General features: G+C 33.4%; 1 protein-coding gene across 1 annotated transcript in view; it reads right to left on the bottom strand.

The window, feature by feature from the left end:
- LOC105626512 overlaps window positions 1–24054 on the bottom strand; it is a gene marked incomplete at its 5' end in the record, with an annotated part of 46405 nt that overhangs the window by 2491 nt on the left and 19860 nt on the right. The window contains one exon of the mRNA XM_012207811.1: window positions 13772–13892. Within this exon, the coding sequence (XP_012063201.1) occupies window positions 13772–13892 (121 nt within the window). The remainder of the gene's footprint in view (window positions 1–13771; window positions 13893–24054) is intronic.

Genomic DNA, 24054 nt, shown 5'->3' with positions numbered 1-24054 from the left:
ATGGATACTCGTCGCGCATAAACAAACATAACCAGTGATCTGAGTCATAGAACGGTATTCGACCTTCCAACAAAATCGGCCGCGGCATGTATTGCCGATCTAACCGATCTACGAAACGACTTGAAAATATCACGAAGATGATTTTAGGCAAATGCTCCTGAATTTAATTCCCCTTAATTCCCCTTAAACACTCGCGACGCGATGTTTGAGACTAGACAAAAACAACGACTGCGACTTTCAGCAGAAAAAGCAGCTTTGGAATTGTAAAATTCTTTAATATGTGTTTGGTTTTACCCTTAGTAAAATCTCATTGGATCTAAATGTATAAATCAAATGTATAAATCAATCATATTAAAGAATCTTACAATAGTTGCAAAGCTATTTTTTTAGCAGCTAATAAGTAATCCAATCCATTTCTCATTAAATATTTAATACTAAATAAGTAATTAATAATAATTATTAAATATATTAATTTATTTATGTTATATATTTTGTTTGTTAGATTTATGTTCCGCAATATTTTCTATTACTTTGACTTGACATGTGACTTTTATTCTGTGAAGAATTTAGTGTTTCGAATTCGATTTAACGATGATAATCTGTTTCATTCTAAGAAAGAAGAAAAAAAAATGTCATCTTCTGTCCGCAATATATTACTTCTTCTCGAGATATTGCCGGAGGAATTGGTCGTGAGCCAATATCGTAAATATTCTCGAATGAACATACTATTAACGAGACCGCTCAAAGGGAAGATTTAGAATTTGTAAATCGCTCGTTTCGGCAACTGTAAAAGTCACGCTTAAAGATGAAAGAGAGGATCTGTGTTAGGGAGATAAATTTTTTGGAGAAAAGAAGAGAAAGGGGTGCGAAAATCTCTCTCTCTCTCTCTCTCTCTCTCTCTCTTCTCTCTGTGGGAGATAAATTCTTTAGAGAAGGTAAGGGAGGAGGGGGGAAAAGAGAGAGAGAGAGAGAAAGATCCGACTTCGATTGTCGGAAAGCCGGTATTCTCTCGCCTCTCTTCGTTCCTCCTTGTAACTTGCTGATTAAGTCTTATTTATGGAGGCTCGTGAGGCTACTCAGGAAAACTCTCACGGGGCTATTAATTATCCACAAGGCATCAACGACCACACACCGTTTTTCCCTGAAGCCTGTCGCGGTGCGTTCAAGTGGTTGACGCCAGTATTACGAGTGCAACGATGATAATTACGGGGTATTTAAGTAGAGATCTTTAATTAAGTAAGAGATTGGACATTGTCTTTAGACAACTTTTGATTGGACTGCTATATTTGGCACGATGCTTAAAATAAAATGCATTTTACATTTCATTATGAGTATCGGTTTGTATTTTTTTGATTGAATCTACCTGAATTCCAATTAATGTAATAAAATTTTTTATATATGTAGATTTAGGCAAAAAGAAGAATTTCGTAAGGAATGGAAGGTCTCGGATGTACGCTGGGAGAGAAAGGGAACACAACGTACTTTCCCAGGACGGGATACCTGCTCTCTAAAATCTTTGGAGCGGAATCTATATAATTATAAACAATGACAAAAGAAAGGTAACTAAGCCAGTGTGTCAACTGAGTTAAATTGTCAAGAAGATTTCACTCTTTAGAATTAGATTCCACTTCAAAGATTTTAGAGACCGGCGATAGCGAATTATTTTGCACACTTGTCCAAAATAATTCTACGAGCAATAATAATAAATATTAATTAACGGGCAATGAGAGCATTTATATGATATTTCGAGCACAATACATAAAATATATTTACAATACTTTTATATTACTTGTTGATACAATGTTCTTGAACGTTTTAGTTTACTTTAAACCATCAGCAATATCGCGTATAATTTTCATAACAATATTCAATCCCCAAGTTAGAGATGGTCTTTGCGTCCTAGTTGAGAAATGCTTTTACTTCTCTTTATTATTTAACCAAGTGAATAACCTCCGCTTTTGCAGATCACAGTCCGAAGCACAACACATAACGTTACATATTTGATTTCTACAGGGATAGTACCTTTAGTAATATATCTATAATTTATTTTCTACTTATTGTAATGTAACGTGTTGCGCTTCGAACTATGATTTGCAAAAGCGGAGGTTATTCACTTGGTTAAACAACGAAGAGAAGTAAAGGCATTTCTCAACTAGGAAGTAGGATATGCTCATCCTCTGTCGAACGCAGAAATCAACTTGTGGGGATTGAATATTGTTATGAAAATTATACGGCATTGCTGATAATGATTCAAAGTAAACCGAAACGTCCAAGAATATTGTATCAACAAATAATGTGAATATATATTGCGCTCCAAATGCTCTCATTGTCCATTAATTAATATTTATTATTGTTTGATTTTCAAGAGCTCTATTAAACATAATTTGTTTTTTAATTTTACGAGCTCATTATCTAATTTATTATCTGCTTTATCTGATCGCCACTTAGATTTACAACTATAACAATTAGGAGTTATCTCGACAGTGAGCGAGGTACGGTGAATATAAAAAGGGAAAGATGGAAACAAAGGATCTGAGTGAGGACTCTATTTGCTTTATCTCGACGTGTGAAAGTAGCTAAACTCGTGGCTCGACAATTTCTTTCTCACGCGAAACTCTTTGAATAAGCCACGAGAATCGCCGGCACGCTAAGAGATAGATAGACAGAGAGAGAATTGTGAAAAATAATGGGTCTGTTCGCGCGTTGCTTGAAACCCCTAAAATTTTTGCTGCGCTATTTATATTTATTTCTAACCAATGCAATGTAGATTAACTTTAATCTCTTAATTTAATTTATCTTTTTATCTTTTTTTACTCTCTTTAAGGAAAAAATATTAAATTCTAGTAAATATTTGTTTGAATAGTACTAACTAAATATTCAATAAATGTAAATATACATTTATTATGTACAAAAATTATTAATTTAAGTATCTTTTTTTATTGAGTAAATATTTCTTTATTGCAAGTAAGTCTTAGTTACTATTCAAACAAATATTTATTAAAACTTGATAACTTTTTTCAGTATAATTATTAGAATTTGAAAAGAATAAAAAGTAAATTAAATTTACAATAAATTTAATCTACATTAATAGAAATAGACATTAATGGTGATATAATTAATAAATGTAAAAGTGTCTAGAAATTGAGAGAGAAGGTTCGAATCCATGCTTCGCCGTGCTCAGAATGCGTTACTGATTAGTACCTTTATTTATGAGTTGTCGCACACACATGAGAAAAGATACGACAAGGGAGGCCCCCCCCTACGCCCCCCCGCAGAAAATTCGTGACACCGAGCGATTTTCAGAGCCTCAACACATTTCTCGGTTATCACGTTCCTCGTATAATTTATTTGACTGACGACAGGCAAACGCACCGTGTCGTTTCACATTCGGTAGAATCGTACGTTTTCAAGTTTTCTCTTCTCTCTCTGTCTCTTTCTCTCTCTCTCTCTCTCTCTCTCTCTCTCCCTCTCCCTCTTTTTCTGTTTGTTTCTCGTGGCGCCACGGGATCCTCTGCTTTTAGAGCGAAAGCAATACTTAATCCTTCGTCCACCGAGTGTATTTCTGCAAATAGACCCACGTCTATTTCTTGCAGGTTTCCTCGCATGATTGGATGAAAAATAAGATCTTGTAAACGTTTGATACATACATGCGGAGTATCCGCAGAAAACCGGATGTTCTCTCGCTACAGATTCTTCTGCCAACTTGCGGTCGACGTTCTCCTTGCGAAGAAATAGAACAAAATCATCATTTACATAATTTTGTATCTTTATATGTAATTACGTTTAACGAATCAAAATTCTATGTACATACTTTAAAATAAAATTCGCATAAAATTTGATAATAATTATAGTCCTATAATATCTATCTATAACCAATATCTATAATTTATCTATAACCAATAAAATTAGTTTTGCAGAAATTTCTTTAATCTCAGTTATCGATTTTAGATCAAATGGGAACTGTAATTACGAGAGCATTCATGCAATAAATATAAAATATAAAAATATGCATAAAATATAAAATTATGCAAATATCCTTTTTTATAAATAATAATTGAATTATAAGCCGCATGTTTTTATGCACCGAGAAAAAGTATTATATAAATTTTAATAAATATTTATTTATTAATATTAGCTAAATATTTATTAAATATATGTTTATTTGATATACAAGAATCATTATTTTTATTTAACTATTGTATCATTTTTTATTTAGTAAATATTTATTTAGCGTATCTGATTTATATACCGTAAATATTATGTTAGTACTCTCTCTCTATATATTCAAACAAATATTTATTAAAATTTAGTCTTTTTTTCTCAGTGTATATAAATAATTAAATTAATTACAAAAACATAGATTATTTGGGGAAATCAAGTGCAGATCTTTGATTAATGTAAAATTAATTTATGTGGCTTCGCGTTGCGTATCGATCGGCGAGCTGAGTTTCTCAGATCGATCAATCGTTCTTCCGAGAGACGTTTCCCAGCGGTCACGTTCGTTGAATAACGGCGTACGTGCATCCCGCGTGTTTTCGATGAAATCGTTTGTTTTTTCGAGCCACGCCGAAACGAAAGATCTACTTTTAGAAAGGGATGGTAGATACTTTTAGAGCGTTTGATGCATGTCGCGCGAATGGCAAGGTGGCACAATTTCTTCGATCGCGAGAGCGAACGTCACACGGTCGTGTCAACTGCTCGTCCTAATTACACGTAAATATCTACGAGTGATACAAATTCCGAGTTTATTTTTCTTTATCAATTAATCGCTTATAAACGCGACATTGTATTTATTTATAACTTTTCTGTAATGGCAATGTGTCATTTAAAAATTTGCAATACTGGTTAATTAAACAAATCTAATATTATATATTTGCGTTTTAATATAGAATATTCATATACACACATATAACTTGTGTTGGCTCTTAAAACCTTCTATTAATTCTCATTGATATTAAACAATTCAATTATAAAAATAAATTGATAGAATATAGATTTGGTTATTTTTTTACTACATATTGGTAAAAAATGAATTAAAATAATATCTACACTTCGACACACTTGAAGTTAAAAATACTAAAATTATTTAACACAAGGAACATTGGCGATTTATAGAAATAATTAAAAATAATTCAAATTTAATGTTATGAATTTAACAGTGTGTTATAATCACTCATCGTGACTCACGTTCGATCGTATCTTTACTTTTCATTCATCGTATTCTATTAAAATAAATTACGGAAATTTCTCGTGCGACTATTCAATTGTCAGATAAAAGCAAAATCGTATTTATCGTTTACTCCATTACTTTTGTTAACTCCTCTGCGAGCAGGAATTTCAGGCGCGCGAAAAGCGATCGCAAATACCGGAGGCGTGAATACAAGACGAAAGGTGAATACAAGGCTCTCATTCCGTGAAAGATTCCTTAGGAAATGGATTTCTATATCCGAGGAATTGCGCGTCTTCTCAAGAATCAATTTTGGGAGCACCTGAGGAATGGAATGCTACAGATGCGGCCGTAGACTATTGGCGAAGATCGTAGCCCTCCCCCCCTTGGAGTTTCTTTTTTTAAAAATATTTACAGCAAAGTGTTATATATAGTTTAAATATTTTTGAAATGCTTAATCACAATTTTAATATTCTAAAAATATTTTTTAATTTAAGAAACTTCTAGATATAAAAAACATAGATTCTATTATTATTCTTTTTTGTTAATATAATTTTAGATAAAACGTTTTATAAATTATACATTTAATAATACTTTTTTCAATATATAATAATAATTTAAATAATAATTTAAGATTCTATTTTTTCATATTTATAATATTAAAAAAAAATTTCGTTTGTGCGGCGCGTTAATATCTCTCTTTGAAAAAGGATTCCGCATAAATCATATGGAAAATGGACTGATCAAATTGGTTGAAACTATGATATTTTATAAATTATGACGCCAAAGTTTTCTTGGATAAAATTGTAAAAAATGAAGAGGTAACCATTTGAAAGTTGCTGTCTTGGATGTAAAGTATTTTTATGTGATAAACTATTCATTTTTTGATAAACTACATCTTAATACTTTTATGCATAGAATAATAATAAATCAATTGGTACAAAGACAACACACATAGTTGCATTTAAAAAAAAATTATGCAATTTGCGTACTTACAAAGTACATTATTTTTTTAAAAGCAACTATTAAATTTCCTTTACATTTCTAATTTTTAAATTTTCAACTTTCAAATGATGCTATAGCAAAATTTGTCCATTTTTTATGATTTTGCCTAAGGAAATTTTTGATCAGCATCTCATAATTTGCAAAATATCATAGTTTAGTACAATTTGACCGAAGCAACTTTCTGGTACAATTTATGCCGAATCCTTTCTTGGATTCACCAATGTCGTGGACGCGCGTCAAGCACGCGGCGATTTCATTCAATCGACCTCGGCCTCGGCGATGAATCGCGACAGATACGACCGAAAACAGACGGTCCCGTTTGGCGGTTGACCAGGTAACGGCGCAAAATAACCGGCCGATAAAGCGCCTAGGAATCCGCGGAATCCGGATCATTTCTGCCGTAACGATTCAAAGCGAGGGCGGGCGTGTTTTGCCCTGCGCGCGTATATGGCACCCTCGTCACCCGATGAGAATTCGAATGTGACGACGGGGAAGCGACGGGGAGAGAATCGCGAGGCGATATTACCCCAAATAACATCCGCAGGAGCGCGTATGCGGCCGTCAATCGCGCCGGTCGGCGTGCCGTGCTTATTATTAGGCTGTATCACACGATGGCACGCTCCAAAAATAAAACCGCCGCGTGCCGCGATTTACGCGCAGGTGATCCTCCGGAACTGAGAATGGATCAACAGCATCGTTAAAAGGCGAGTTAACTTCAGATATGCGCATGCCAAACACAAAACACGAAACACGTAATCGAGAAACGATTCGGATTGAGGGCTTCCGATCGAAATGTTGGGCTTTTCAAATTAGACTCGAAGACGGAATGTCTCCTACTTGCGGAAGACTCCCGAATATAACGAGGATCTTTGATTCTTTCATCTTTGAATGGAATTTGACGCGGGATATCGAATGAGGACGATGATTTGGAGGTTTTCGACTTCAAAGCTTTGACGTTAAAATCTTCGAGGATCGAAACTTCGAAAAATCGAGATTACACAATTATTAATTTAATATTAATATTATAGAAATAAGACCGCTTATATAAATACATCCACTAAGTAAGAGAAGTGCCAATTAAAGTTAGATGCTGAAAACGATTAAGAGTATCAGGCTTCGAGATAATAAATCAAAGAATAGATTTAAATATTCTTTGGAATCAAACGCAGTTAATAAAGTATAAAGAAATTTCGATTTATTAATTTTTAAAATATTTAGCAGATTTCGTTTATGTTACACAATTGACTTTTAAACATTTCATATCTTAATATATTAATTTTCCTGATTTTTTTCTATATTATATATACATGGGGATATATTGGGATTCTAATTTGATTAACACAAATTAGACCAGGCGAAAAAGATGTTGCTTTAATCAATGCCACGTTAATGTGACGCTTAAAAATAAGCTAAGCGATGATACTGTGCATATTTTTGAACTAGAAAATCCGGAATTAGCCCAATCGATCTAACATGCCGTAATATTCCGAGGAATAACCGGCGGCATCTGCATTGCTCGATGTCCTACATTTAGCTACGACGCTACTCTTCGTAGAATCATTAATCGAAATCAATTGACATTTTGGAGGTCACGCTTCCAGAGCATCATCGATTACGGAAGATAATTACGAGATCCTCTTGCGATCCATTGACAACTTCAAAGATTCGAAGTTTTGAAAGTATTCGAATGTTAACTTCGTAGGTACTTCAAAGTTTCGAAAACTTTGAAGCTCGAAGCTTCAAAATAAGCTTTAAACTTTGAAAGTTTGAGGTTAACTTTGAAAATTCGTAAGTTTGGAGTCAGCTTCGAATCTTCGAAGTTGTCAAAAGTAACAAGTCATGAGAGAGTCTCCCGATTATCTTTCATTATATCAATGATGTTCTAGAAGCTTCAACAATTTTAAAAACTTCAAAAACTTTAAATTTTCGAAGTTGTCAAAAGTAATACAGTCCTATTCATGACTGTAAATTTAAAATTCCCGGAGACGAATTCAAATTTTGTCTTATAATCTCACTACTCTTCATTAGTTTTTTATGTATTACATGAACTAATTAAGCTGCGATTAATAAGTAGAGCGGGACTAATTGTGACACTTTTAAATTATTATAAATCTTTACACAATTATGATAGACTAATGATAAATGCTTTAAAACGTTGCATGTTCATTTGACTCAATAATTAAGTACTTATAAATTCTTAATATATTTCGTAAATAAAAAAAATTACGTTAATTACAAGGAAAGTAGATCAATATGTTCTACCTATGGAACATGTTGAACATCCTCGAAGAAGATAAGTTGAGCCATGAAGAATTGTTTAATGAGATTATATATTAAAAACATGATAAGATTATGTATATTAATTAAATTTTTATTGTTTTCATCTTAAGTATAATAATTTGTAATATTCTTTCTTTTTAATTGCTTCTTTTTAAATACTTTAATTAACAAAATTAGAAAAACTAAAATCTTTACTCTTTATAATAATAATTAAAATATATGTTTAATCGTTAACATAGAATAAAAAACATTGATAAAGGCAGATTTCATTTAAACAGCTGAATTTATAAGGTTAGCTATGAAATACTGGCTCAACAAGTATTGAGATCATATCAGTATTGAGCTATTTATAACTAAAAAAACACTAAATAAAATATCAATTTGAATATTAAAGTTAAAAATAATTATTAAAGTTAAAAATAACTTATAACTAACTCTAAAAAAACACATTTGATTGTTATTAATCGCTTTAATTATCACGTAGATCAAAAAGAACACTCATCTAATAATTTTACTTTTGATGTACGAAAACGAAAAAGCGCACGTATTTGGCTGTTGATAACCGGAAATTATATGTATTTAGCGCAGTAATCTCTGTCTTTGTGTTATCTTACGCAAGCATAGACGTATCTATATAATATTTTGGTTATTTAGATATTTATATTTGCCCAACTTGCCCATGTGTGCAACTAGTTCCGTTCTATCTTATTCAATGGGATGTAATTAAAATTATCTTTTTAAAAGAAGGTAAAAAGGCACTAAGTGTACACTTACAACAAGGAGTATTCTTCGAAAAAAACTATTGTACCAAATTAAAAGTAAAAGTACTATTTGGGTAGACCAAGTAGTAGATCTTTTTTTTTTTGAAGGTCTTTCTATTCCAACCCAAGTAATATCAGTAAGTATCTGGGGGGGGGGGGGAGGAGGGGGAGTAACTGAAATAAACCTAAAGCAACGGTGGTTTAAGAGGAATAGAAGCGATAGGAAAAAGTCTGAAGGAGGGTTTCACTTCTTCATGATCTCTCGCGTATCGGCATATCCTCGCAACGACGTCTCGCAGATAAAGCAAGGTAGACTACTTCTTGTGGGAACTACTCCTTGTAGTGTGTTTCTGCCCGGCGATTCATTCTTATTGCATTCGGGAACTCGTCGTTCGGCATTCCGCCGCGGTCGGAATTTCTATTTCATAATAACAGCCGTGTACACACGACGGGAAGAAGCCAGCTATCAAGAGAGACCATTCCTCTCCTCCTCCTCCTCCTCCACCTCCTCCGCCTCCTGCTTTTCTTCTTTTTCTGCTTTGCGCACCTCTCTAGCTGGCGTATAGACAAGTACCTACTTCAGACTGGTTTCGACTCGAGCCCACTCGAGTGCGTGTAGGTGCGTGTTATGCGGACCGTACCACCCGGCGTAAAACCGCGCTCACATCGCGGTGGTCGTCGGCCGTCCCGTCCCGTTTTCAAGACCAGATGCGTGCCGACTTTTATCTCTTTGACCCACTATTTTCAGGGCGGCCGTAATTGAGCGGAGTCGCGCGCCGACGAGCCGCCGCTCGTGGAATTCATTAGCGGGATCCACGTCTTAATTTGTCGACGCGACAAAACGCGCGGACGGACCCGCGTAACTCGGATTTCGCGAATCTGGCACGATCGAAATAATTGTCCTTATGAAAAAAAAGTTATACACTGTTCGTTCTAATTTTTTTTTTTCATTAATTCGATAGTATTTCTCCACAAAGATGAAGCAACTGACTGAACAATCACTTTTTAAAATTATGGACATATCGAAGTATACGACGCAAGAGTAATTTAATTAAAACTTGAGTCAATTAATTCTAAAATTTGAAATTTAAGATTAATTCATGCGATCACCACGCATCATATCATTAATTTGCTTCTACGATTATTATTAAGTTTATCATAAATTTACATAATTAACATGAAATTGCTTGGTCCCAAATAGTTGATATAATTATGTATAATTTATTATTACACAGAAAAAAATATATACTATATTTAACCTTTCATCGGCATGCTGGATTTTAAAATCAATTTTTTAATGTTCTTCAAAAAAAAATAAATTTTTGAGAACATGATAATTAAATGAGTTTTTAATTATTAAGGAGTCTATTTTCAGACTGTTATCAAGAAAATATTCTTTGTTAAAGATAATCGTTCAAAGAAAAAAGTAAACTTAACGGTAAATTATTTTTTTTCTATATATATCAATAGCTTGAAAAATAAGATTTCTCTATTTCTTAATTTATTAAATAGTTTTTAAAATACCTTTTTTATATCATGAAATTGGTCTCAAACTTATAAATCACGTACAAATAAAAACGAAATAATACATAAATAATGCATGTGATTGCAAACGTAATGTATTACCAAGCCCCATTATTGTTATTCCAAGCGAAACAACAAGACACGATGACGTCAAAATGAATCATTACACTGTGATTACTGATTGAAAAGTGACTTCTGGTAATCCTTTTGGAGCTATTTTGACGTTTTGATATCATGATTGAACACTTGTGTTCTGCAACTATCAATTTGGCCAGTTTAGAGATTTCCAAGCCGACAGCCTCACGGCATTCTGCATGTTACACATCCTTGCATATCAACCACCTCGATTGCGAGACGTCGTCAGGTCCGGCGAGAGTTTCCTTTAAGCATATTATTAAATTATAACCGTTTGCTCTTCGCGAAGTCTACAAAGTCGGCGAAGTATTTTTCCTCTCTCAGCCGCGCGCTACGAGAGAAATTAGGTGGACGGCCAATAATAGCGCGCGTATATTTTCCCAGTATCCTTGAAGAAACACGCTTTTAGATCTCGCTTCCGGCAAGCTTCTTTTTCCTCCTGCGAGGGATCCCCCATCGCGCGATTGATCGATTACGTTCCGATCGATGACGAATTCCAACAATTGCAATAATTCGATGCCTTATGGATATCCAAACGATGTCCCGTTCGCCGTAAAGCTAGAGTACAGAACTCTGCATAACGCATAATGCATAAAACATAAGAAAATCAATCAATCAGAATCTTTTTTTTCATAGAAAGAAAAATTGAAAGACTTTGGTTCATTTTCTTATGTATTATGCGTTATGCAAGACTCTTATGCTACCGTCCATACATGGACGTATCAAAGGAACACACTAAGTCAAGAGAAAGTAAAATGACTATATTTTACGTCATGCAAGTCAAAATACTGACTTTTTTATTACAAAATTTGACTGTTTATTAACGTTAAGAATCAGAATATCCCCAAACAGAACAATAAGTTATGGTATCGTTAAAATGACATTAAAATGAATCGGAAATGATTGAAAATGATTTTTAATGATCATTTTAGAGTCATTTTGATTTTTCGTTGTATGTTCCGAGAGGCAAATCAAATCAAAATGATATTATTTTGTTTAATAAACATCTAAAGTATTCTCAAGCCCAAAGAACATGTCAAATCAAGGCAAAGTCAAAATGACTTTATTTCATGTAAGTAAAAAAAAACGATTTTTTACTACAAAATTTGACTATTTATTGACGTTAAAGATTAAAAGAAAATCATTTTAATTTTTTATTGACTTTTATGTGTTCCATGGGCTTGGGGCATATTTTATATATCTAACATAAACGGGACTAACTTTTCAGGACCTATTTCGAATGTCTAAAGATGTCAAGTGTTGCGTGAAATACTCTACTCGCTTTCGTGAAATCGTACTCTTTGCAAACGCAACGGCGCGACTAAAACGCGACGAATGCGAAAACGAATGCGAGACGAGGCTCGCGGAAAAATTTCTCGTAACGAGTTCGTCGACACGGGAAAAGTAAATACATCGGCGTCTCTCGGTACAACTCTCGCATCACGGCAAGATGTCCCGTTTCTGCATGGCAGTTTTTCTTTTTCGAGACGCAACTTTTATTGCTCATCCTTCGAACGATCGATCGTCGAGAGGCCAATTCACGTCGTGAATCGTGAAACCGAAACGTCGCGCCGCGCCAAGACTTGAATGCGCTCTGCCGAGTCGTGATGACGTATCGACAGGCCGCGGTGGAAAACTGCATCGTTACACCTTCCTCTACTGTCCCGCTCTCCCCGTCTGCAACCCCGTTTTTCGCATTTGTTTTTGTTGGATACGTACCGCGAATATGCGCGCGGAGAAGGTTTTTCGCTCGCATGCAACCGGCATCTCAGCGCGGACCTAATTCGTGGAAGAAGCGGAATTCCAACTAAGACTGAGAATAATTTAATTCTAAAATTAAAATTGGATTAGATCAGCGATTGCATATTTATTCGATTGTTCTTTTTTTCTTATAAAATACATATCTCGGAGAGATCATGCGATGTAAAAATACAATCCTCGCGCAATTCTTCGCAATAATTCTTCGTGATTTATGGTCGCTAGAGAATCATTCCTTATCGCGTATTTTTGTTTGATTTGTTAAATAATCACAACAATTATTCAATACATAAGCGATAACACAGTTAAAAACATTTTGTATTTGTGTTAAAACAGGTCCTCGTTAAATTTTTATATACTCAAGTATTAATTTAATATAAATGTTATATATTATTTAAATATTTTGTATAAAATTAATATTTAACATTTCTTATAATTAGTGTTGAAATGACTTGTAAGTAAATAAACAAACATAATAATATAATTTTAAAATATAATATGTTAATATATCATATATGTTAATTTTATTGAAAAAAATATGCTTCTAAAAATTTGCTTCCAAAAATTTCTTCAAATTTGTGCAAAAGTGTTACATTTATTGTATTACTTTTTAATATATTCATCTTATAATAAATTAACACAAAAAAACTTGGGTGAACCATGGGATATAACAAATGTATTAAGTAAATACAGCACAAATTTTTCAACTGTTATTAGAATCATTATTATTACTACAAACGTTCCTAAGTCCCAAGTTAACATTATTCGTCATCATTCCTGACGTCAAAATAACGTTAATGACATCTACATGGATACGTATCTTGAACAATCCATCCAAATTTTTGTATTAATTCAATACAAGCTGAATAGCATTAAAAAGTAACACAAACATTACGAAAAAATTAACACAAAAAATAACATTTGGAAATAAATTTTTGGAAGCATATTTCTTCATAAAATTAACATTTATAATATGCTAAATTAACGTTACATTTATTATTATTTATTCATTCTAGAATGGGTAAGTTCATAGAAAATAGAAATATATTTATGCGTTGCATAAATAATCTTCGCTTCCGTGAAAGTTGCTACGAATCCGACTTCTAGTTTGTACACAGTAGGAGAGTTAAGATGATCTTACCAGCAGCCTGGAATACATGGAGGTCCCGTCGCGTTCTAAATTTCTGTCCATCGTGCGACAGCTGCACTTGTTTCAGGTACTCTCTGTGCGCTCTCTCGTACTCGGCCTGGCTCACGTTCGCCTGGAAACAAAATGCCATAATGGCTTCCTTAAAGCCTCATCATCGGTTCAGAAACGGTCGCTTACGTAACGTTGCGTGTATAATAGCGGCGGGACAATTACAACGCACATATACGGCGCGAATAAAGAGTAACTACCGGAAGCGCGTTCTTACTTCTTGGAACTTTTACGGATAGAAATTTATAAATATGTCTCTCTGCGCTCGTTCGGTGTCCTATTCTTATTACGAACGCTGCGTACAAAATGCTGACGATGATCTTTTTGAATATGAATGACACAAAAAGTATTAGTTGAAAATTAATATAATATGTGTCCATAAAATAAAATTTTTTTAATAATTTTGTACTAAAATAATTATAAAGGACTGAAACTGGTTGCTTGGATGGAATGTTAAAACTTTTACTCATCACGATTAAGATTCTTGTGTAATTATTTTCAAATCTGTATTTAGCTAAATTTTTAGATACTTCTACAAAATTATGTTTTTCGTAGTTTATTAAAATTTTGAAATGTTATCGTTTTCAAAAGGACAGGAAATAAAATACATAAACGTAAATAAAACGCTCGGAATAACGTCATAATCTTTCAGAAATAATTTAAATTCCTCTCAAAAGACTGTTGCTCGTCGAAAAAAATTACAAAAGTCTCCTCGCGAAATTCAAAGATGCTAAATAATATAAATAAGATGTGATTCATCGCAATTGCCATTTAAGATCTCGGCGACTTTCTTTCAAGAGGCGCTTGATGAGGTCGCCTGAACTCGTCGATTGAACTTTTGGTCCATTTATTGATTCCCTGGTTACATCCGATGAAGTCGAACTCAAGAGAGAGATAATTACTTCGTGGACGTGACATCGAAATTATCTAATTTTCTGGAGTCCTCCGAGCATCACGGCGCTCCTCTCTCGATCCGATTAAGTAACGACCCTTTTCTTGTCTTCTCACGTTTCCTCTTCTGATATCTCACCCTGCCTCTTTTCTCACCGTTCCACCCTTCGCGTTTTTTTTAGTCGCATCTCTCGTCTTACCCCGATCCTATCCCGTTGCCGCCGTGCTCCTCCACCGTTTTCTCGGTCGACTTTCTCGAACCCATTCTCGGCTACTATTTCACGACGATGGCGATGAAACAACCAGCGAGCAACCTTTTCCTTCCCCGCCATTGCGGTGAGAAAGACCAGACAACGACGAGCTGGCGCTCGCAAAATTAACTCGTTGAGGCCGCGACCACTGGCGCGGCTCAGCAGACGGAGGATAATGGACCACTAGAGGGTGTGAGAACTCTCGTCCGTTGGGTTCAGAGTTCCGGTTCTATAGTAGGAAACTATCTATCTTATGAAGGGCGATACTCTTATTATTAAGAACTTCAATTTGTAATTCTGCATATGTAAATGTTGTTGTATTATTATTATAATTTTTAAATTAAACATCGTTTATGTAACTAAAACGTTATTCTTTACAGAGATGATTGTAGAAATAGATATATTAATTAAATATACTAATTAAATAATTTAATTTGATTTCTGGATTTGAGAAAAGAGATCTGCCTCGATAATAAATAATTTAGGATCATTTGTATGCACTCATACAGAGCTAGATAGTAATTAGATTGTAATTAGAAATCAATAAAAGTGATTTTGCTCGAAGAGAAAATATATTGAAAAATTTTATCAAACCTTTATTTCTTATAACTATACTAAAAGGATCATAAGGAGACACTTTCTAAAAATTGACACATTTTTGAGATTTAAATATTCATGCCAATGTATTTTTTAACAATAAATCTTTAAATCTAATAATTGTTATTGCATCTGAAGAATTATTGTTAAAAAAAAATAGATTGTCATAGATATTTGCGTAATTAATTCCACAAATGTTAAGTAAGTAATTCCACAAATGTATGTTTTTAAAAAGTGTTTCTCCAAATTAGATCCCAACATAAAATCTTGCGTCCACGATGCTAGAAATCGCTTCGAAATCTAAGATAATGCGATTAATTGGTCAATTCATTCTTCATTCTTTCTCTTAATTATTTATTATTCTCGATCTAATATTACGAATTATAATTACATGTTAGATCGTGTGAAATTCACTTCCTTGTGTGCATAAAATTAAATTATTGCTTAAAAATTAACACAATGTCATGGCTTATTTTGAGCTATAATTAAATTAACTTTAGATTAATATAATTAACAAATGTTTACAAAGCCTTCTTCAGTGCTACAACGCAGAGATACAATCTTAAATTAATGAACAAAGAATAACGGATATAATGAAAATTTAAAAGCCATCAATGGTGAAGTGTCAAAATATAAAAAAATATTAAAAAATATAAAAAAATTCGAACGTCAATAAATATCTCGCCAGATGACAATAAAGCTACACCGAGAAAAAAATATAATTAATTTTAATAAATATTTAGTTCAATACTGCCAACTAAACATTTACTTACAGTAAGTAATTTGTTCAATAAAAAAAATAATTATTAGATCAAATTAACATTTCTTGTATCAAATAAATATATATCTTTATATTTAATAAATTAGTTGGCAGTATTCAACTAAATATTTATTAAAGTTGACTATATTTTTTTCAGTGTGAGAACATTTGGATACTTCAGTCAACAGTAGATTAATTATGTTCATCGATAAAATAGATTTGCCAAATTCCTCGGTTGAGATCGAGAATCCAGTTTGTCACAGACTTGTATCAAACGATTTGAGAATTTTTTAATTCTCGACGTATTTTATGATATTCTGTAGAACAAATAGATTAAATTATTGCTCTTGGCTAGATGCGTGATCTAATCGTTATCGTGCGGAATCTCCGCGAGACGAAATGTATCTCGGTCGCTGCACTAAGCCGCAAAACTACGTCGTCGTCATCGTCGGTGCAACGTGCGGCATGCAGTGGCAGCCGGAAGTGGCGCCGTCGAAGTGAGCTGCGAGCTGCGAGCAGAAGACGACGACGGCGCGCGCGCGCGATGAATCATCGTGCGATCCGCGAAGAGACGCGTCGCGACTTGACGCCTCCGCAGTACCTTTTTACAGTCACTTAACCGCTTAAGAATCGCTTAACCGTTCGCCCAGCCTGGTTCCGGTCGCGGGATTGGCGCGCGAAAACAAATTTTTAGATCACCGCACTGCGATCCCGCAACGCGAACGAACGTGGACCGAGAATTGCGCCGCGATCGAGCGAGTGAGTCACGAGAACCTCCAGGAAACGACGGGGCGTGCAGGACTCCTCCTCAACGACCTCAATTTTTTCAATTATTACAAATCACCGAATTAATTTCCGTGAATGCAACGCGAATGTCGTCCGCAGAGCAGACAAAAGTGAAGTTAATTACTATCGACCTAATCGCTATCGATCTCTCGTATTGTATGCTAATGTCGCGGCCACCGGAGAACGCGTCTTGAAATATTAATCACGTCGAAAGAAAGAGATAGATAAAGCATTTATTACCGTTCTAAAGTAAGCCTTTTAAAAATATGCACTGAAAGAAAAAAAAGATTTTAATTAGCAGCATATAATTTATAGTTATTTCTTTGGAACAATTATTTATAATTATTTATAATTATATTTATAATTATTTTAATCATGCAAATAATATAATCAATTGTGCTATTAATAATAGTCACACTGCTTGTGAACATCTTTAGTTTTAATTTAATTTAGCTATAATTTTTTATTGAGTTAATGTTTATTTACTGTAAGTCAATGTTTACTTAGTACTATTAAAAAAAAATACGTATTAAGATTTAGTAATTTTTTCCTCAGTATAATTATACAATGTAACGGCAATTTACGTGTTACTTGTCACATTAAATTGAGTTCCTTTTAAATCCTTGCCGTTTCTCTTCGGCAACACATGACACGCATAAATGTTATCTGTATCTGTGGTCCGGCACGGCGCGGCGCGGCGTCACGTCGCGCCGATACTTTGCCACAAAGTTTGATGCTGATATTAACGCCCACCTGAGGATTTCACGGTTGTCATCGTGATATCAAACAATTACAGAAATCATCTGTGACGAGTGATATATCGTTTCTTACCGCGGTAAAGTTCGAAATCACATGGTTTGCAGTCGATGGACGTTGTGTCGTGGGAACGTAGGAGTCGCGATCCGTCTTGTTATAAATAATGATAATAAATACGACATTCGCGGAGCCACGAGTGTAGAAAGCGCATTCTTGCGATCGCCTGGCTATATTTTAAACAAGAAATATCTGCTTTAACTTGAAGTTTTATATTTGCGATAAATTCTTGAGGAATAATCTCATAATATCATAGCCTACCGTTGTTTTTTTTTTAATATTCGATATTAATAGATATTTGAATAAATTACTAAGGCTCGCTCAAGAAATTTTCCCTTCCAATGGTTGCTAATTTGCTGCCACTAGTGTCTTAAAATTATTTCAATCAAGATAAACTATAAATTACGCGATGATTACGCGAACATGCAGAAATTACATTTATCCGCTACGGATTGCAATTTAGTATTATATTGTAAATGTCCGCGCGTTAATGGGTACGCTATAACGTTAATAGACCCTCAGTGACCCTCTGACGTTGTGCAACGTTATACCAATGTTGTTTCTCACGTTTATGCAAACGTGTGTGTCTGCAACGATGGCAGGGAGAGAGAACAACATAAAGTCTAAAATAGGGATAAAACATCTTTAAGATGTCTCTTTGACATCTTGAAGATGTCTTATCGCGCATTTGCTACAACAATATAATTATCATTTTTTAGTTGCTTGCAGAAAAGCAATAAAAATAAAAAAAAGAATACTCTGAAAAATAGCGATGTGAATTTAACATTTAACACCTCGCATGGTATTAAATGTTAAATTTACATCGCCATTGTTAAACGTTAAACACAATTCACAATTATATAAATACTGCGGTATATATATTATGTGTCTATATAATTCTTATTGTGTTGCTGTTAATATTAACACCAACATGATACAGAATTATGAATTTAACACTATGGGTTTTAAATCCACTATGGTATTGATTATTAGGAGTTTAAAATTCACATCATATTGATGTTAATATTAAGCAATATTAGAATTATATAGATTCTATATGAGTGTTAAATCCACACCAATATTTTTTACAATGAAAAAAAATAGACAGAAAAGAATTTTAAACAAAACATTTACTCCTCTACAATCAGTTATCGTACCAAATTGCATTTCAAATTAATACTATTAATATTTCAAAACAAATTTTAATGACACAAAATATTAAACTCACTTTTTGGAAAATTTTGTGTTGTATAGCAACGAGTTATTATAATAAACGAGTGTTATATTTCAATTCTGGACTTTTGTTGTTTGAGATCTCTCAAGACGGAAAGATGGAAAGATCTCGTATGCACAACTTTCCGGTGAATAATCAATAGAACATCTTCTTCCCTTATAAATAACGGGGCGATCAATGAATTAATCTTTTGAATACGTATATTCATCCGTGAATTGTGCAGATCCTCGAGAGAATCCTCAAAGGATTCACTACGCGGAATACATGCATTGTGCAACGTGCGAGGAGGAGTCTCTCTTCCCACACGTCCCGAGAGATGCGCTTTGACATTTAAATTTATTTATTTATTTATTTTGCCACGTACGCGTTCGAATGCGAGACAAACCGTGTCCCGCGTGGGATCCTGATTTCGGTTTGAAGCCAGGAGTCAGGAGCGCAGGTCTCAATTTTGTGCAACAAGTATGTCCCGGATGTCTTCAATTGCCGGGGCCTTCCGATTAGCGTATACGGCCAATGACAGATATCCGGATGCCCGGATAATGGACGTTTCAGTGACGCGCCGAACGCTTCGGATGCAACGGATAATCGTAATGAGAGACGGCCGCCGGCGATGCGTATGTACGTATTTCACGTTAGCAGAAAATCATTTACTTAGGCTATTTATATTGCTAATGAGAATGATCGTAAAGCATGGCCAGAACCTCACATTTCTCTCAGTGAAAAAGAATGTTGTTTTGAGGAGCTTAGGATAATCAAGCCTAATTCGTCCGATTTTTTATCAATCGTATCAAGTATCTCTATAACTTTATTAAAAGAATAAAGAAAGACAATGTTTTCTGTATAACTACGAAAAAAATATATTTTTTATATCTTATAGAAAGGTAATATTCTTCTCTCATACTGCACTGTTAGGAATGTTCTTAAATTTTATTAAATTTTAAGTTACACAATTTAATTTCATGACATTACATTAAATTTAATGTATTTATAAAAAGTATATTTGTGTACATATACGTAAATATTTAATATATTTTTCATGAAAATTTATGAAATTTAATGTACTTTTCATAAAATTTTATTAAAAGTACATTAAATTTCATAAATTACACGTTCATTACATTTAAGTATGTAACTTAATTTTCAGTTAAATTATTCATTACTTTTACTTTCGTTCATAATCACAAGCTTCATTTACATATAAAGGAAGCTCGTGGTTACATTTCTAACGGTGTGAGAAAAATAATTACAGTAATACATAATTTAACTATAATTTTTAGTCATTTTTGGTGTCAATAATTATATATATTTTTTAGAATTATAAATATAATTATATTTAAAGATTATACGTTTCATGAACTTTGCAGTCCATTTCATCAGTATCAGGCTGCTCCTCGCCCTGATGAAATGAATTGCAAGGTTCATGAAAAGTTGGCATTCCAAGAATGAATTTGGAGAAAATCCGCGAAACGCACAATCTTTATATAGAAAGCACTCATGGAAGCCTCAAAAATATTATAATTCTATTATTACTATCATTATAGCAATAACTATAAAAATAGAGTTTCCTAAATATAATTATTTTATCATGTTATTATAATTAAAAAAATGTCTCTGAAACTTTTAGAGTAAATCTCACTCTCATTGATTAAAAATTAAATCACTCTTTTTCAAGATTACTTCAATTTTCACTTTTCAAAGTGAGATTTTACTCTAAAGAATTTAAAGAGATACCGAGCATTTTTCTCTCAATGAATTAATAAGTATATAATAAAGTATATTTGCATAAATTATACTATTCTATTTTGGCTCTGACTTTTCGATAAAATAAAAACAAGCGACTAGAATCAAACAATTTTTTCTCAGTATAAATATAATCCAAGTCAGAAGAATTCTAGTCTCTCCGGATTCAATTTGCCGAGATTTAATTATCGTGACTAATAATGATTACACAATAACAGTAATAATCATAATAACAGTAATAATCGAGAGTCCCTCTTTACAATCCGCGCTCTTATCTTTATCTCCATCTCAGTTTCGCCATTATTTAATCATATTCGTCGTCACGAGTCCTTCCATCGATGACGTTCGCGCCTTCCGTCGTGACTCTGAAAAAAAACGTGAGAAATTTTCACGCGACCTCACGCATTAACACTTTACGGGAACGTAGTCGACGTGGCGTAATGCTGCACGTCAATTTTCTCTTTTGTTCCCCTCTGTTTTGTATGTTCGCCCAGAGAATGTATGTACGAGATATGACATTTTGAGAATAAACACGAAGGTAAAATGCAGCACTGTGCCGTGAACGGGTTAATGCATCGCGCATTCCCGAACTTCTATGCGTGCAGGCTGTTCGTCGCCGTCGTCGTTCGAAAGTTTTCTCTTAAAAATTTAAGCCAATCATAAATCTCGTTAGCGTCGATTCAAACCGTACGGTGGCGTTTATTGTCGCGTCGGCCCGCCTTTGAATCATTTCCTCGACATCGGGTTTTCGAGCGAACTCTTCAGGAACGAGGGCATCAACGAGGCTGACGTACATGATTTATTATACCGCATCGAAATAACATACGTATCGTTAAGGAATCATTAACCCGGGAATAGTCATATAGGGTATTTTTATATCTCACTTGTGAAAAAATGTGAATTGAGGTAAAATATTGTTTTACTAATTTTTTCCTTTCTTAATAACTATTTTTTAAATATGCAATTTCATCGAAAACTCGCAGCAAAAAAGCAATATAATACTTAAAATCTTTAAAAATATTGTCATAATAAGCAGATATTATTTCGTTTAATCTGTTAATTTAGTGTTTTAGTTACTTTTTTCTCAGAAAATTGTGATTAAAAACATATCCATAATGTTCTCAAATAATAAATTAGATATCAATCAATAATGTATAATACATTCTTAATAATAGTAATTTTAATTAGAGTATAAAAACAATATGATCTTTTAAAAAATTAAATGACTACTTGACTGATCTTAAATGTGAGATTCCTTATAAACATCTTATATTTGACGACATCACGCTTGTCAAAATATATAAACATTGAATGTAAAACATTGAATGTAATGTTTACCTTCTTGAACTACCTCTTTCGGAGTTTTTTTATATTTTTTTTCAAAATAAACTGATCGAATAACTACTATTCCTCTCTATAAATAAAATTTTGATTAAGTAACTGTATAAAAATAAATATTTTATTTAATATTGATATTTTATATTATGATGTAATTTTGTATATATCAATTATATATATAAATTAATTAAAGCTAATAATAAAATATTATCTTAATTAAAAAAATCAATTAAAGAAATATCTATCAATTCGACGGCGGTTCGAGTCGATTCGTTCGCGGGGTTATCGAAAACGAGAATGAAAAAGATATAATAAAGACACAATGTTTTCTACGAAAACATTGCACTAAGCCGTAAATAACAATTTAGGACTAAAATTCTTCTCTAAATGTCTCTTCTCCATTCGTCCGTAAAGAGTAGAAATTTATTCGTCGGAGCCCTGTTTATGAGGACAGATCGAACGGATCTCTCGATTCGTTCACAGATTTCTATAGATTGAAACACCACAAATCGTATTATTTGTCGATGCGCGATCTCCATAAGATTTATCTCCCGCGTGAATAATATCTCTAGTGCATCTCGAATCATGCGCGATTACGTAAATATTATTTAATATCATCTTGCCGCGGAATCGAATAATAATCGTCTGATTAAAAAAAAAACGATTTTATTGAAGTATCTAAAAATTTAGTTAGATACATATCTAAAAATAATTTTGTTGAACTATCAAAATAATTACGTACACTGAGAAAAAAATTGTATTAAATTTTAATAAATACTTATTTGAATAGTACTAATTAAATCGTAAATAAATATTTATTAAAAAAAAAGATTGTTAAATCAAATTAATGATTCTTGTCCAAATAAAGATATCTTTATATTTAGTAAATATTTAATACATAGAAACTATGTAAGCAACACACACAAATGATTTATTAAAATTTAGAATATTTTTTTAATGCAGGAGTTTCAAGCATAACAAGCAATGCTGAAAGCTTTTGATTTTGCATTTTAGCAACTAGTTTGAGTATCCCATATAACTATTTCGATGATTCAACAAAATTATTTTCAGATCTGTATCCAGTTAAATTCTTAAATACTTCAATAAAATTTCTTTACATGTGTCAATAATTATCTTTGTATCACTCATAACGGATTTCACAACTTTCTCGATATTGCTTCGCGATATCCTGGACCTGTGCTTCATCGAGCACGACGAGGGTGTCGGGATCGTGAAAAACGATTCATACTCAGTCCATAATTAATTTAGAGTTCTACAAGACGCGGCAATTGCCCAAGTGCTCCCGATAAGTCCGACGAAGCTGTCACCGCATTATCGCCGCAGAAATCCCATAAATATCCGGCGAACTCGCTCACAAACATGCCAAGACTTTATCTTTCGGAAATTTATGCGTTCCGCAGCCGAACGTGAGCCGTGAGATTTGAATGAACGATCACACATTGTCGTCAACGTCATACCAACGCAGCATTATAATAGTAACATAATATCACATTACAACATAATATTACGTTATTGATTTTCTCTTTTTCTTTTTCCGAGAAACAAAAGTCATTCGGACAAATAAGGTCCGTCAAAATTGCGTGACAGGAGTACATTTTTTAATCATTATTAAATTAATTTACATTTATCGCACTATCGTACTCGTTTCTCTCCCAGTCTTTATCGAACGTATTTCTCCGCGCCTCTTCATTAACGTTGAATTTATTACCTTAACGTGCAGCTCTTATTATCGGGTATAATCGTCTTATGTATATGATATCGCCATTGGTATTACCCGGATGGTATTTGACGTCCG

This window comes from Atta cephalotes, assembly GCF_000143395.1.
Source record: "Atta cephalotes unplaced genomic scaffold scaffold00005, whole genome shotgun sequence".
Taxonomy (NCBI): domain Eukaryota; kingdom Metazoa; phylum Arthropoda; class Insecta; order Hymenoptera; family Formicidae; genus Atta; species Atta cephalotes.
This window is presented reverse-complemented; position numbering and strand designations above follow the sequence as displayed.